The following is a 13180-nucleotide window of genomic DNA, read 5'->3' as shown; positions in this document are numbered from 1 at the left end:
GATCCCCAAGGTTGGAAAACCACTGCCAGTAAAGTTTATATAATACAACAAATGGCAAGCGTTCAGGGACAAAGAAAACTCCAAGCTTTGCTCAGAAAAAAAGAATGCAAGTAAGTTCTGTGATGGCTTGTTAAAAATGCATTTAAAAGAAAAATACATAAATACAGGACAGAAAACTGTATAAACAGTAAACAACAACAACAACAACAACAGGAAATAATCCAGAATTCTCTCGTTTTACACCTAAAACGTGCTTATAGCTTACTGAGTTTACTATTTTTGGGTTCATTGCTACAGTTTTTGGAAAATTTTTTTTATAAAATTATGACAATCCATTAAAATAAGCCACTCCAGTCAGCCATTACTAAATGCATTAGCAAAAAAGGGGCGTCCCTTAAGGATAAAGCGTTGGGAACCACTGCCATATATGGGATGGGACAGGTGTTCTGGCACTGACACACAAGATTAAGACATAAATTATTCTTTTTTTTTTTTTTAATTATTCCCACACAGTGATTCATTAAGCCTACCCCTTATGATAATATATCATTTTAAGCTTAATTATTCATTTATGTCAGGGGTACTCACCAAGGGTCACCCAAAGCTTCATGGGGGGGTCGCAAGGCCTTCTTGATTTTAAGGGGTGTAAGAAAACTTTAAAAAATATACACAGTAGATTTATATCTCAGTATTTGGTTCAATTATGTGAAGAAAAGTAAAATAACTTGTCTAATAGAACTTAAGAAGCCTATTAAGTCCAAATCACCGGTTTTGCACAAAAGTTCACTATTTGGGTTGATTGTACAGATTTGAATATAATATGAAATATACATAAAATATGTCAGTCAGTGGTCCCTAAAATCACCACATTATAGAGTACTACAGTGTTCTTTCAAACAGCATATTTGAAGTAATACTTTTACACCTAACAGAACTGCTACAGACTTAAAACAAAATGTTTTCCTCATCTCCCAGGTTTTCTCCAGTTAATTTAAATGTTTCATGCATGAACATCCGACTCAATCTTTGTGCATTATCCATATTTACACAATCAATGTCTGTTTTTATCTTATTAAACACAGTATTGTTCAGCAAGTAAGAAAGTAAGTTAAAAAAGTATAATACCAGATCTCAGCTGGGTACATAAGGATATTTGCTTTTTAGATTAACCATAAACAACATAATTCTCAGTACCAGATTTATATTCCATCATTCTTTTGGTTCAGAATAAATGAATTAGAAATGTATTCTGTGTGGCACAGTGTTGCAGTGGCACACTGTAAAAAGACATAAAAGAGGCAAAGCAATCCTCCTCCCTGACTGAATATACATGACTACACTGTGTGTGTGTCTGTGTTATCCTTTGGGTGCTCTGTGTCCTCCAAAGGCAAGAGAATTCAGCACAGGGATCCAAAAGCTGTCGGCCCATGAAAGCCACTCTGTGTATGTTGTTTTGCGGCCCCTGCTGTGTCCCCTCGTGAGGTGGGGTTAAGGGACACATGAGGATCAGCACTACAGAGTGAGCAGTGATGCTTTGAGTCACTGAAGGATGAGGGGGGGAGACAAGCAGGGAGTCTGTTGTTACCTCTTTCCTCGAGGAATATCATGATTGTTGAATAAATTACACAGGAGGCTTTCAGTGAAGTCCGTGTGTGAAATGGTAATTAAAAAAGGGAAGAGGTGAGATGAGGAAAGGTTAGATGTCAAGTGCAACGCCTATTATCATTTAATAGTGTAGGAGCATGATCAGGGAACGGTGTTTGTGCCAGAGGGGCCATGCTTGAAAATAGCCTCATGTTCTTTGCTCATTATATTACCATGATGAGCTTTCAGGCTGTTGTTTCCATATTGAAACAGAAAAAAAGTTACATTTGTGGACATTAAAAATAGATCACTGACCTAGCTTCTGCTTATGCAAAAAAATGCGATGTGTTTTCAAGGCTAAAGATATGTCAAACACATATTTCTGAATACTTTGCTCACCCCGATGCGTTAGGTCACAGGCTTAATTACTCATACTTAGTGCTGATCTTGTGATCTGTACTGCTTGTTTGTGTCTGTTATCTACAGAAGGCAAGTGTCAAGCCCCATGTTATAAGATTTAATGTACTGTATAATTCATTTTGTCTGACCAAAATGCTGCTTGCACCTCTCATGTCTGGCTCTCCTGATGCAGAGAGAAGTAAACTAGTTCTTCTGACTTCTCAGTTTTGAGACAGGCACCTGCAATTTTGGCACAAACTATTTTCTGCAACTTGTTAGGTACTTTTAAACCTCACGTATGAATCTAGAATGGATGATTATCACTCTATAAAATGTAGATATAATGCTAATTGATTCTTTGTAATTCCCACCACTTTTTGCTCTGTGCTCCAATAACAGTTAAGTCCACTTTCTCCTTTCCTGTACTTAGATATGCAATGGGCTAGGCTAATCTATGTTGAGAAAACAACCAAATTTTGAAGATAGTTAAAAGATAAAAGCCACATCTTAAGTTGGTTAGCTAAAGTTAGCAAAAACTTACTAGCCAGCTAATCTACATCCAGTCTTAGATAGTTAGCTTATTTACATCAATTAGCTAGCTAGTTACATCTGAAAGCTAATATTAGCAACAGCTAGCTAATTTAAATCAATCATTAGTAAGCTAGTTAGCTAATGTTTTCCTAACATAAGTCATTTTTTTAAATCATCTTCAAAATTTGATTCGCACATAGCATATCTAAGTCAGGAAAGGATAAAGATTATACAAAATAACTTCATTATTATAAAGGTTAACAAAGTTGTACACTAATTGAACTTGAACTAAGTCCCTTCTTTTGCTCTGTGCACCAATAACAGTTGAGTCAGAGGCTTACGGTTAGAGGCTTGCTCAACTGTTGCTCAACTGTTGCTCAACTGTTATTGGAACACAGAAATAGGAGCGGGACTTAGGAAGGGTCAATTGTGCATGAAGGAGACTAAATATGTTTAGGTTCAGATGACTTCCTTGTGGAAATGATAAAAATACTATTATCACAGTATACCAGAGAAAATTATGACAGTAGAATGCAGTAAGGAAATCTTGAGTCTAATTTCAATGTGGATTTTGAGAACAAAAATGCAGTGCGACACCAGCTCTTACTCTTTGACACGGGCAGGAATGATCAGCTGATCACACTTTACCACATCCTCCAGCTCACTCAGATAGCTCACATAGTTGATCTTCCTGCCAAACTTAAAACTTCAAAGAGAGAGAGAGAGAGAGACAGACAAAATCAGCTTCAAATGACTATGATAAATGATTCATAATTTTCTGCATTCACACACTGCAAGCAGTTGCTGTAGACTAGTTAGTTTTAAATGGAGAATGATGATATTATTGCCAAATGCTGGGTTGAAAATAATAATAATAATAATAATAATAATTTTCCCTCTCTCCATAGTGCTGGTTAAGCCTCATAAGATGTCTGTGTCTGTTTTAATGTTTTGACATAAAACATGGCAAATTTTATCTGTAATACTACTGGGTGGATATTTAGATTTGTTCAAAAAAAGAGACACATCTGCCTGTGTTGTTGTAGTTTTCTACAACTGCCACTAGATGTTACTAGAGCCACGTCTCTAGTGATTTCACCACTTGTGTTACCCCAAATCCATACGGAATAAATGTGTTCCTTAATGAAAGCATTGCTTAAAGGCTTCCTTAGATAGATGGTACATATTTCTTGGAAACCACAGGAACTCATGGAAAAGTAATAGAAATATTCACACCACTGTGTTATTTTAAGATTTTGTTGGTTTAATTTTATCACTGAAACAGTCACTCTCTCTGAGACAGTGAAAACATGCCAGTGATTGTTAAACAGCAGGATTTCCCCACAGTAGAAGCACATGAGGACTAATCTAACCACAGTAATACTGTACTGTATGTCTCTAACTGTCACTAGCAATCTGACAAACATGTTTTTATATAGTTGTAGTCAGATAGCATCCAAATATTTAGGATCATTTATGTGTCATGCTATTAAGGTAATTTTATTATATTTTTATTATTATAAGGTGTTATGTTAAAAAATAATATTTTATTGTACAGTAATGTTTTATGAGTTCAATGCATCATTTAGGCTTCTTTGCCAAGATTTTTATTTCTACTACTCTCTGTTATTTACTGAATCACAGGTAATCACCGTTTTTAATGGTAAAATGTGTCGAGGATGTGATCTAACGTTAGACGGATCCATTCGCTTTGTGTAACGATCTTATCAAAATCTTATCTTAGCCAAGTTGGACTTTTGCATTGTGTGAATATAATATAGATGAAAGAATTTAGATTAAATGGTGGAAGAGGACTGTTTGAAAGATCAACAAAAATCAAAGTTTAGGAAAACTAGGCTTAAAATGAGATCATTAAATTGTAGCTAAATGAAGTGTAGCATGACCCTACATGTACAGTAATTTGAAAACAAGAACCTGATGATTGGTTTGAAGAGGATCAGCAGGGTCTTGATAAACATGGTGGGATGGACGATATACAGAGCCTTGATGTTCTTCTTATACCTGAAATCACAAACACGTGAAAATAAAAAAAACATAAAAATGTACTGTACAGATGACACGGATAAGATCTCTAGAGATGTTACTGTGCTTACTTTCTGTCAAACTCCCTGTATGCATCACGTAGCCAGCTGAGAGATGGTTTGTTTTCACTGGTCAGCCCATGATGGAAGTAGATCAGAGTGTAGTCACTTTCAACATACTGATCCAGTGTTCCTTTAAGATACCTGCAGAAAATATAAAATAAAAAATAAAAAAATAAAACACATTCATTGTTACTACTTACTTACTAAGGAGCCACATCTTTACCAACCATCCTAGTGTTTCAGCATGTTACAGAAGCGGTCACGTCATGCAATAAACTGTGAAGTAGCATTTGTTTCCCTTCACAGAAGTTATTGAGACACTTCCCCTTTGAAGACTTCTGAGAAACATGTCCTGGTTCATAATGGGTCATATGGATGTGTTCCGATGAGCCAGCAGCTACTATGTGACAACAATATCCCTGGTGTGATTTCAACCAAGGACCTTTACTGCAAATGATCTCCCTCTACTCAAGTTTCCTGCCACCCTATATAGTCAGACAGCTGATAAATGCAGAAATGCCTTTGTAGAGAAGCAGAATTGACTTCCCTGTTGCTCACATCCGGAGCTGATCTGATAACCAATACAAATATTTGTGGATTTTTGTGTACCCTTATTTATTTTAATACTCTTAATAACATTGTATATCAAGTATTACAATTAAGAGATAAGAAAGTATCATGATTTGACAACTGTGGCAGGCAACGAAAATATTCACTCTCTCTCTTAGACACACAACTTAAACCATACGAGCCTATGCTGGTTACTGGGAGCAGCTTAGAGTTTAACGTTTCTCACAGAATGCGGAATATTTCTATTTCTACAAGTCATTTCTTATTTCACCATTTTAATTATACTAAATTCTCCACTTTATTTTAGTGTTTGAGTTTACTCTACTGTCAGTACTTTAATCTATATATGCTAATTATCTATTATATACTGTATAACATAACTTTCCTGTGGAATAAATGGAATTAAATTAAACTGATCAGCTCTTCTGATCGCCGTTTACAAAAACCACCAATCAAACTATCTACAGTGGAGTGGATCAACTGGAGCACCCTTAAAAGAAATCCTCTACAGACCATGAACCAAATGTTTTATCCAATTTAGTCAGCAGTTGTAATAACTACCACCCATAGCTCACTGCTTGTGAGACGAAAAATTATTGCAATGGCTCTGTAGTCTATCCAACCAAAGTGGACACTTCTGTAGCAATAGAAAATTAGTAAACTTTGTGAGGTGAGATTCAGTTGGCACAAGAGCAACAACAACATGAGACTTATTCTACCCAAATCCTTGATCTTCCCTTTTGTAGTCACCAAGCATTTCTGTACAGAAATAATCCTGGGCTCAAGCAGTACCTCAGCATAACTAAAATATAGAAATGTAAATATGCCACACTTGAATGAGGAACCGCTCTATGTAGTGTTATTCTATTCTAAAGGAGAAAAAGTTGCCGTCTCATTAATCTCACTTCCCACTTCTCCTTAAATCACCAGTACTTACATCAGCAGCTTGTGATGGTCCAGTTGGTGCTGTGGAGGCATTCTGCAGGCATTAAACACTATCACCTTCCTGCCAAAGTTATCATCACCTACAGACAGACAGACAGGGATTTAACATTAATCAACATCAATAATAAAACAGATTACTTTCGCTGTATCAAACTGTTCCTACTCTTAAAATATCCTAATTAAACTGGAAATGTCACTCTAAAGAAATATTGGTAAAAGATAAAAGCAACACATTCATTGCAAAAGATAAATTCAACTATTAATGTGACAGTCGAGATGGGAGACAAACAGACGGCTGTGATTGGAGGACTGACCTGCCACTTCAATGATCTGATGCCTGGCAATGTCATAGAAGGGATGGTCCCAGGGCAGGTGGGGAGAGTCAGCATCGAAGCGCTGGGAGATGTCTGTCTCTGAAACACACACACAATACATAAATACCTGAAACAGAAACTAGAATTACTCCCTTGTGGTTAAAATTTACCCTTGACTCCTCATGCCTGCCAGCTCGGTCCCTGATAGATGTATTGGTAAAGATGGTGTCATATAGCGTACATCTATTCTAATTGTGGTCCCTTTGTTTTCTGAGTCATGAGCTCATAGGTTTTTTTTGCTTGTTTGCAGTTGTAATAAAAAAAAAAAAACTCACCTGACTTGCTGAGAGTAGACTCATCAGCGGGCCACTGCTGGTCCTCTATCGTGGCCAGCTTCAGCTGCCCTAACTGTGCAGTCGCAGGGTCATCACCCAAATCTACCAGCAGCTCTGCCGACATCACACACACTGCACAATGGCGCTATACGCACCCGCTGATACACATACACACACACACAAACACACAAAGCTTCCACAGAGTAGGAGTCAGAGTCCTGCAAAAGAAAGAGAAAGCTCAGGTCAGCTGGGTTTGAAAACATTTGAACTCAACAGATCATTGAACAATAATATTTATTTATAATTAATGAGAAAAAACCTTGACCTATCATTGACTATTATTCATTTATTGATATTGCTCTACTTATTGACAAGATAGCACACTGAGGAACCTCTGGATCCTCCAGTTGAGACACTACAAGAAGAGCTAAGAACAGTACTATAGATATAGCAAAATAGAAGAGTATAAAGAAATGTGAGAGAACTGCAAACACCCCCTCAGTCTCCAGGTGAACACTTCCCACAGCAAAATGTAAGCTGCTCAATTTGTTACATACACACAAAGCTTGTTCAAATGTGTCAGTCAGACAAAGCCGAAACGAGAGAGCAAAAGGGAGTGAGGCACACCAGGAAATAACATGAAGGTCATTGGGAATTTATAAAACTAAATTGTTTTTAGCAAAGAAAAAAGCAGTGCAAATGACACAGGGGGTCAGGACATGCTCAAACAGAGAGGGTTTGCACGATGTTAATCGGAAACAGCCACACTCCAAGGTGAAAAGCTGCAGCACAGAGAAGAAGAAAATATATGGCGATAACAGAGCATACTGTCACATTTTTACGCTACGCGTTCTACAAGGGTGCCTCTAGAATGAGATTTCTAAGATCTCCTTATGTACCTCGGGTCACTTGTCAACCTGTAAGTTGCAATGTTACAGTTTCACCTTTTAGGTAAGATACTGTGATACTGGATTAGCCTGGTTCCACACCTCTGGATCACTCCAACAGCAAAAATGTGTGTAAATGTCAGCAGGCGTGGATGATGACACAGCTGTTATGAGTCGACTAATAGAAATAACAACGCCTAACCTGGCTCTGGTTTGACTGATGTGACAAACTCCCAAAGTGACAGCTACCACAGCTTCTGTGTCGACCGAAGACAATGGCAGCGGGACGAATACATCAGTTGCTACTAATGCAGTAGAGCACAACAAACAGTAGGAGTAAAATGTATATAGTGCTGTAGTGAGGGATGATAATACAGCTCTCCTCTGCTGCTGAGACTAGTTTACATTCAAATACTGCCTCCAGCAGCTCCAACAACAAACTCTGTGAGCTTGAGCCAGTAGCATAATGTAACTGCTTCAAATTAATGAGTGCTTGTCTCTTCCTCTTCTCGCACATTAACTCCCTCCCTGTTTTCTATACTCTCCCAACCCCCACTTATGTATTTACCCAGCTTTCTCTCTCTCACTCTCTCTCACATGCCTCTGTTCTATCTCTACTATGTGATGTTATGCTGGCTGACAGCATGTTGCTTTAAATAAATATTGCTACTAACCAACAGACGCAGCCAAGCTATTGCTGCTGACCAACCCCCCCACCACCCCCACCCCACACACACACACACACACAGATAGTGACAAACTGTGTTAGCACACAGTCGGCCTGGTTTTCAGTAAGCAAGAAGCAGCCAGGGAGGGCACTGGGTTGGACTTTGGATGATGTGAACAGCGACAGGTTCCTCTTTTCTTGCTGTGTGTGTTCCTAAACACAACACCATTGTGCTCACACAGCAGGTCAGCCAGTATAGGTCACACCAGAAGGCCGAGGAGACACCACCTGACTGTGGTCACTGAGGTCATGTGTAGACATGATTTACAGTTCAAAACTGAAACCAGTAAGAACCAGTAGCAAACTTAAAACACATTTAACATCCATTTTAAACAAACTATGCTGGACGAGACTGTATAACTGGTGTGTATGTTTGTGTGAAGAACTACAACCAATTTTTTTCATTCAACAATAATGCTGACTTAATTAGATGATTAAAACGCAACAAAGTAGGTTTTCATTTCACTCACATGTTACGGTCTTCATCATTGAATGAAGCTGGCTAAGGTCATCATGTGACCTAAGGGGTAAGCTGTCTGTGAACACCAGACCAAAACACAGCATCCACTGTGAAGAAGTCATTAAAATGATGTGACATTTCTCTGGGTCTGTACCAAACAAGCATGTTTAGAGAACAACATTTGAAGGCCAGGACATCTCTTCAGCACTACAGTACTTCATTATATTGTTCTGTCACACATTTTACTTCTTTTTTTTTTTTTTTAAATGCAGCTTCTGCTATTTGGATACTGCACTTGGCTAGATTGCAATTTCGATAATATTTGGAAAATGCTGCAGCCCTAAAATCCAGGTTTATGACCACAGCTGTGCAGTATCATCAGCTAAACATCTAAAGCTATAAGATGTCATATTTCTACATTAAAATGTGTACAGAACACTAGATGTTCTATAGATGTTATAGATGTTCTATATTTTGTTGTGTTGTGTACTTTCATTATCCCAAATGTTTGCAACATTACTTAAAAACATTGCTAGTGATGATGAATCATTCAACAAACACAAGGGTCGGCTGATGGGTGATGTACCGTTAAAGCCCCACTCATAGGCCAACTTAACTGCTAAAACCATAAGGCTCACCTTTCCCATTTGGTGATTGTTTTTAAATCAATAGAAAGATCTTTCTTGGCACACCAGGTCTGAAAACAGTGACTGGACCATGTCTGTTTAACGGTGACGGCTTCATTTCGTGACTCGTTCAACTCTTCAGTTTCTCTGCCATTATTTTCACTGTGTATCATTTCTTTTTTATCTTCCTCCTCCATCCTGTCATCAATGCTCTGTCCACCCAGTAAAACAATTCCAATTTAACATTCACAGTAGACAATGAAGCAGGCAGTCAGCTCGTCAGTAAGACAGTAAAGCAGTCTGTTAGCTGCCTGGTTTACAGCAGTGGAGCAGTGCAGCATCTGGTGTTCTGTCCCTGTCCAGCTCCGCCCAGCCACAACACCTGTCTGCAGGTGTCAATGTTGGGGGTCATCCTACAATACAGTTCTGCGCACACACACGCACACACAGTGTGTACAGTACATATAAGCAGTTTACAGAAGGATCCAGCAGCACCCTGCCCCCCTCATTTCTCCTCTCTATGACAGCACTGCAGAGCAGCAGCGGAAAGCAGCTTAATCAAATTGTCCTCCAGGATGTTGGGAAGTGGTTCCCGAGGAAGAAAAAAAAGGACAAAAACTACACTGCTAACAAAAAACCCTCAGATTTATTCTGTTCCTGTTACCACAGATAAAAAAACAAGCAAGACAAAAAAACAATGCACTTCCTAGACATCTTTACAGCACTGCTGCTTCAATAGCCAAGGATAGAAGCTGCGGTTCCCACAAACAGTGAGAGAAGTGCAGGCCAAATAAAGCATGTTATAACCCAGCACACAAAAAGGTGAAGGGGCAAGCTTCCTCTCATCAGGAGATGGAGTCTTTACGAGTTGAAATAGTGCAGCTTAAAGCATTGATGCAGGCGCCATCTTACCCACCCAGCCCAGTAGTAGCTTCCGGGGAAGGATGGGGATGATGCAATTCCTTTGCACTGCTTTTAATGGCCAAACATATCAGTTTGCCATCCTTTCGTTCGGTCTGTCCCTGTCTCAGGGGAGTGAAGATTCTCCAATACCATGACAACTGGATCCACATCCTTAGCTATGCAGCAGAGTTAGGTTAACAGACTCAGCCAAGTGATGCCAGGACAACTACCTCGGTACGGTTCAGTCCCAGTCTGGTTTCAATAGAACTCCCAGTCCGGGAACTGTTAGCAAACATGACCGTTATTCAGTCAGTGGGAGCGCTTTGCTTTGCAGATATTTCCTCGATACTGCCTAAAATGCAGTATCAGGTATTGGCAATAATGCATGTCTGCAATGTCTCCAAAAATACGTAATTTACTATCCCCAAAATGGGACCCTGCTCCTTCACGGCAGCCTCCTGTTCGCAATTTTGTTCCCCAGGATAGCAAAGTCATGACCTGCCCTACTATGACCGTCACAAAAGGTTTAACCTGAGCCAGGCCATACAACAAGGATAACAATCATACAGCCTGAGTAGTACACACTTGGTCAATATACATAGTATATTTCATGTGACAAAAACACCAGAGAAGGGCCAGGGCTGCATCCAGCTACCATTAAGGACACTGAGTGTGAATGAGATGGATGCAGCTGTAAAGCTTGTTTAAATAAGTTGACTTACAGAAATAACAACTTTGTTGATCTTCACAATAAAATGTTCAGTAAACTGCCCCTTGCAACCACTACCACACTGCATCCGTTTCTATGGAAAATGAGGGTGTATCACCTGCATCTTTTAGTGGATGTTTTTCTAGGCTGCTTTCAGTATATTTTAGAATCAAAATGTTTAAATTTAACTACTTTAAAGCTAGGCATACACTGCATGATTTTAGAAAGTCGTGATAGAAGGAAGAGGAAAACATCAAACAGACTTGACCAGCCTCATCTGTCCACATGACACGTCATGTCGCCATGACACTTTCAGACTGTTCGCAACTTGGCGCAGTGGGAAAAAAGGCACAGACTTCAGGGAATAGGCTCGTGGCTCTGCTTCAACTGAGCAAGAGCCGAACATCGGCTGACCAAAATTTCTAACATGTAATTCATCCAACTGCCCCACAGCCATTTGGGAACAGTGTGCAAGAGGGATCCCCCTTGGAACCCGGTTCAGAAACTGGCTCAAATTGTACTGTGTATGCCCAGCTTAAGGCCCATTAATAAAAAATTCCCCACCAGATCTTTATTTCTGGTGTGACATGTGGTGTGAAGCTGCTTTTAAAACATTTTATTTATAATATAGTTCAGTGAAAAATCAAAACACATAATTGGTTTGGTGTTTAGTGAAATTTTTTAGGGAAGAGGGTACTTTAACTGCTGACTCGTCTACAGCTCTGAGAGCGACCAATCGAAAGATTTAAACACAGGGATGGTTTTATATGATGGAAAGGGAATGGATTTATCTTTTAATCCTTTATCTAAGCACATTAGTTTTAAAATCAGTGTTCTCTATTCACAATCGCATCTGGAAACTGCCCAGTACAACCACAGTCTGATTTGTTGGCCAGTGAGCACATTGGGGTTAAGGGCTGTCTGAGGGACTTGCTCAAGGACACCATTCTATCACGAGCCTGCTTCACTAACCTTTAGGTCACTACAGCCTTCCTGTTATGATTTACGGTCACAATTTTCATGCATTTCTGCATTTTATGAATATGTTTCATTGTGACTTTGATGGCACCAGAGGAAAATTAACTATCAAGGTCATTGTACACAAATGAAAGCAGACTGACATATGTCTGGAGCCTGAGTTAGCTCACTAAGATACTGTGTTTTTTTTTCTAAACAAAATAATTATCTACATCCCTCTTATATTGTCCAGTGCTACACAGAGTCAAACGTGAAGTGACTAATGACCACTGCCAGTAAAATTATTAAGATGTATATCAGAAAATATGTAAAGGTTTTAATATATGCAGAAATTTCAAGTGGAACCATATTAGGGGAAATTCGATCAATTTTGATTTTGTTCGGTTTTGTTAATGAAAAGACCAAGGCACATTAAACTGACAGATATTTAAGTAGAGTTTGGCACATCGCTCTTTCCGTACAGGAGGGGCAGTACTGGAGCTAACAATCTATTGATAAGTCCGCTAATAAAAGCAACAAGTGAGCGGTCAGGTAACTGGACTACTTTACTTTAACCCACAAAGTCAGCTAAAGAAACACATTTTAGTCATCTTAGCTGTTTCTTTAAAAAAGCTAAACAGGCTAACTTAGCAACATTAACGTAACGTTAGCTGACAAATGTTACAAAGCTAAAACACATTAGCAAACTGCCTTGGCAAGCTAGTATGAATCATTTAGCAGTATATCTGTCGGAAACACAGACATTGTATACAAACGCTTCCTGCGTTGTGTGGAAATTCATTCATGTAGATAAATACTAAAATCAAGCCTAGCTAAACCATATCACCGCAGTAAAACAAAGCAATGTTACCACAACAAATTAGCCCCATGATACTGTACGACTACACGACCACAAAAGCCTCACGCCATTGTTGTCCGTTTACCTTAATTGTTGAGTTTTATATAAAATCACAAAAGTCAGCACAGTGAAACGTTTTATTTACCGTAATTGTGTAGTTGCTTTATAATCACCCGATGGGTTTTGTGGCGTCTGTAGTCGCCGTAGACTTGATCAGTGCTGTTGACAGCGGCAATCTGCGTCAACACCTCTTCCGGTTTATTATTTTC

General features: G+C 39.0%; 1 protein-coding gene across 1 annotated transcript in view; it reads right to left on the bottom strand.

Moving 5' to 3' along the window:
- The window catches only part of arhgap1 (Rho GTPase activating protein 1), a 22233-nt gene extending 9053 nt beyond the window's left edge, over positions 1-13180 (bottom strand). Inside the window, exons 1-7 of the mRNA XM_035677580.1 lie at positions 13057-13180; positions 6784-7001; positions 6449-6547; positions 6127-6214; positions 4629-4760; positions 4450-4536; positions 3122-3220 (exon numbers count right to left, since the gene is read on the bottom strand). Coding sequence (XP_035533473.1) covers positions 3122-3220; positions 4450-4536; positions 4629-4760; positions 6127-6214; positions 6449-6547; positions 6784-6907 — 629 coding nt within the window. The 5' untranslated portion in view covers positions 6908-7001; positions 13057-13180. The remainder of the gene's footprint in view (positions 1-3121; positions 3221-4449; positions 4537-4628; positions 4761-6126; positions 6215-6448; positions 6548-6783; positions 7002-13056) is intronic.

Source organism: Morone saxatilis, unplaced genomic scaffold (assembly GCF_004916995.1).
Source record: "Morone saxatilis isolate NCDOM2014 unplaced genomic scaffold, NCSU_SB_2.0 Contig6, whole genome shotgun sequence".
In the NCBI taxonomy this organism is placed as follows: Eukaryota; Metazoa; Chordata; class Actinopteri; family Moronidae; genus Morone; species Morone saxatilis.
The sequence above is the reverse complement of the archived record's forward strand: the minus strand, read 5'-3'. Positions and strand labels throughout refer to the sequence as shown.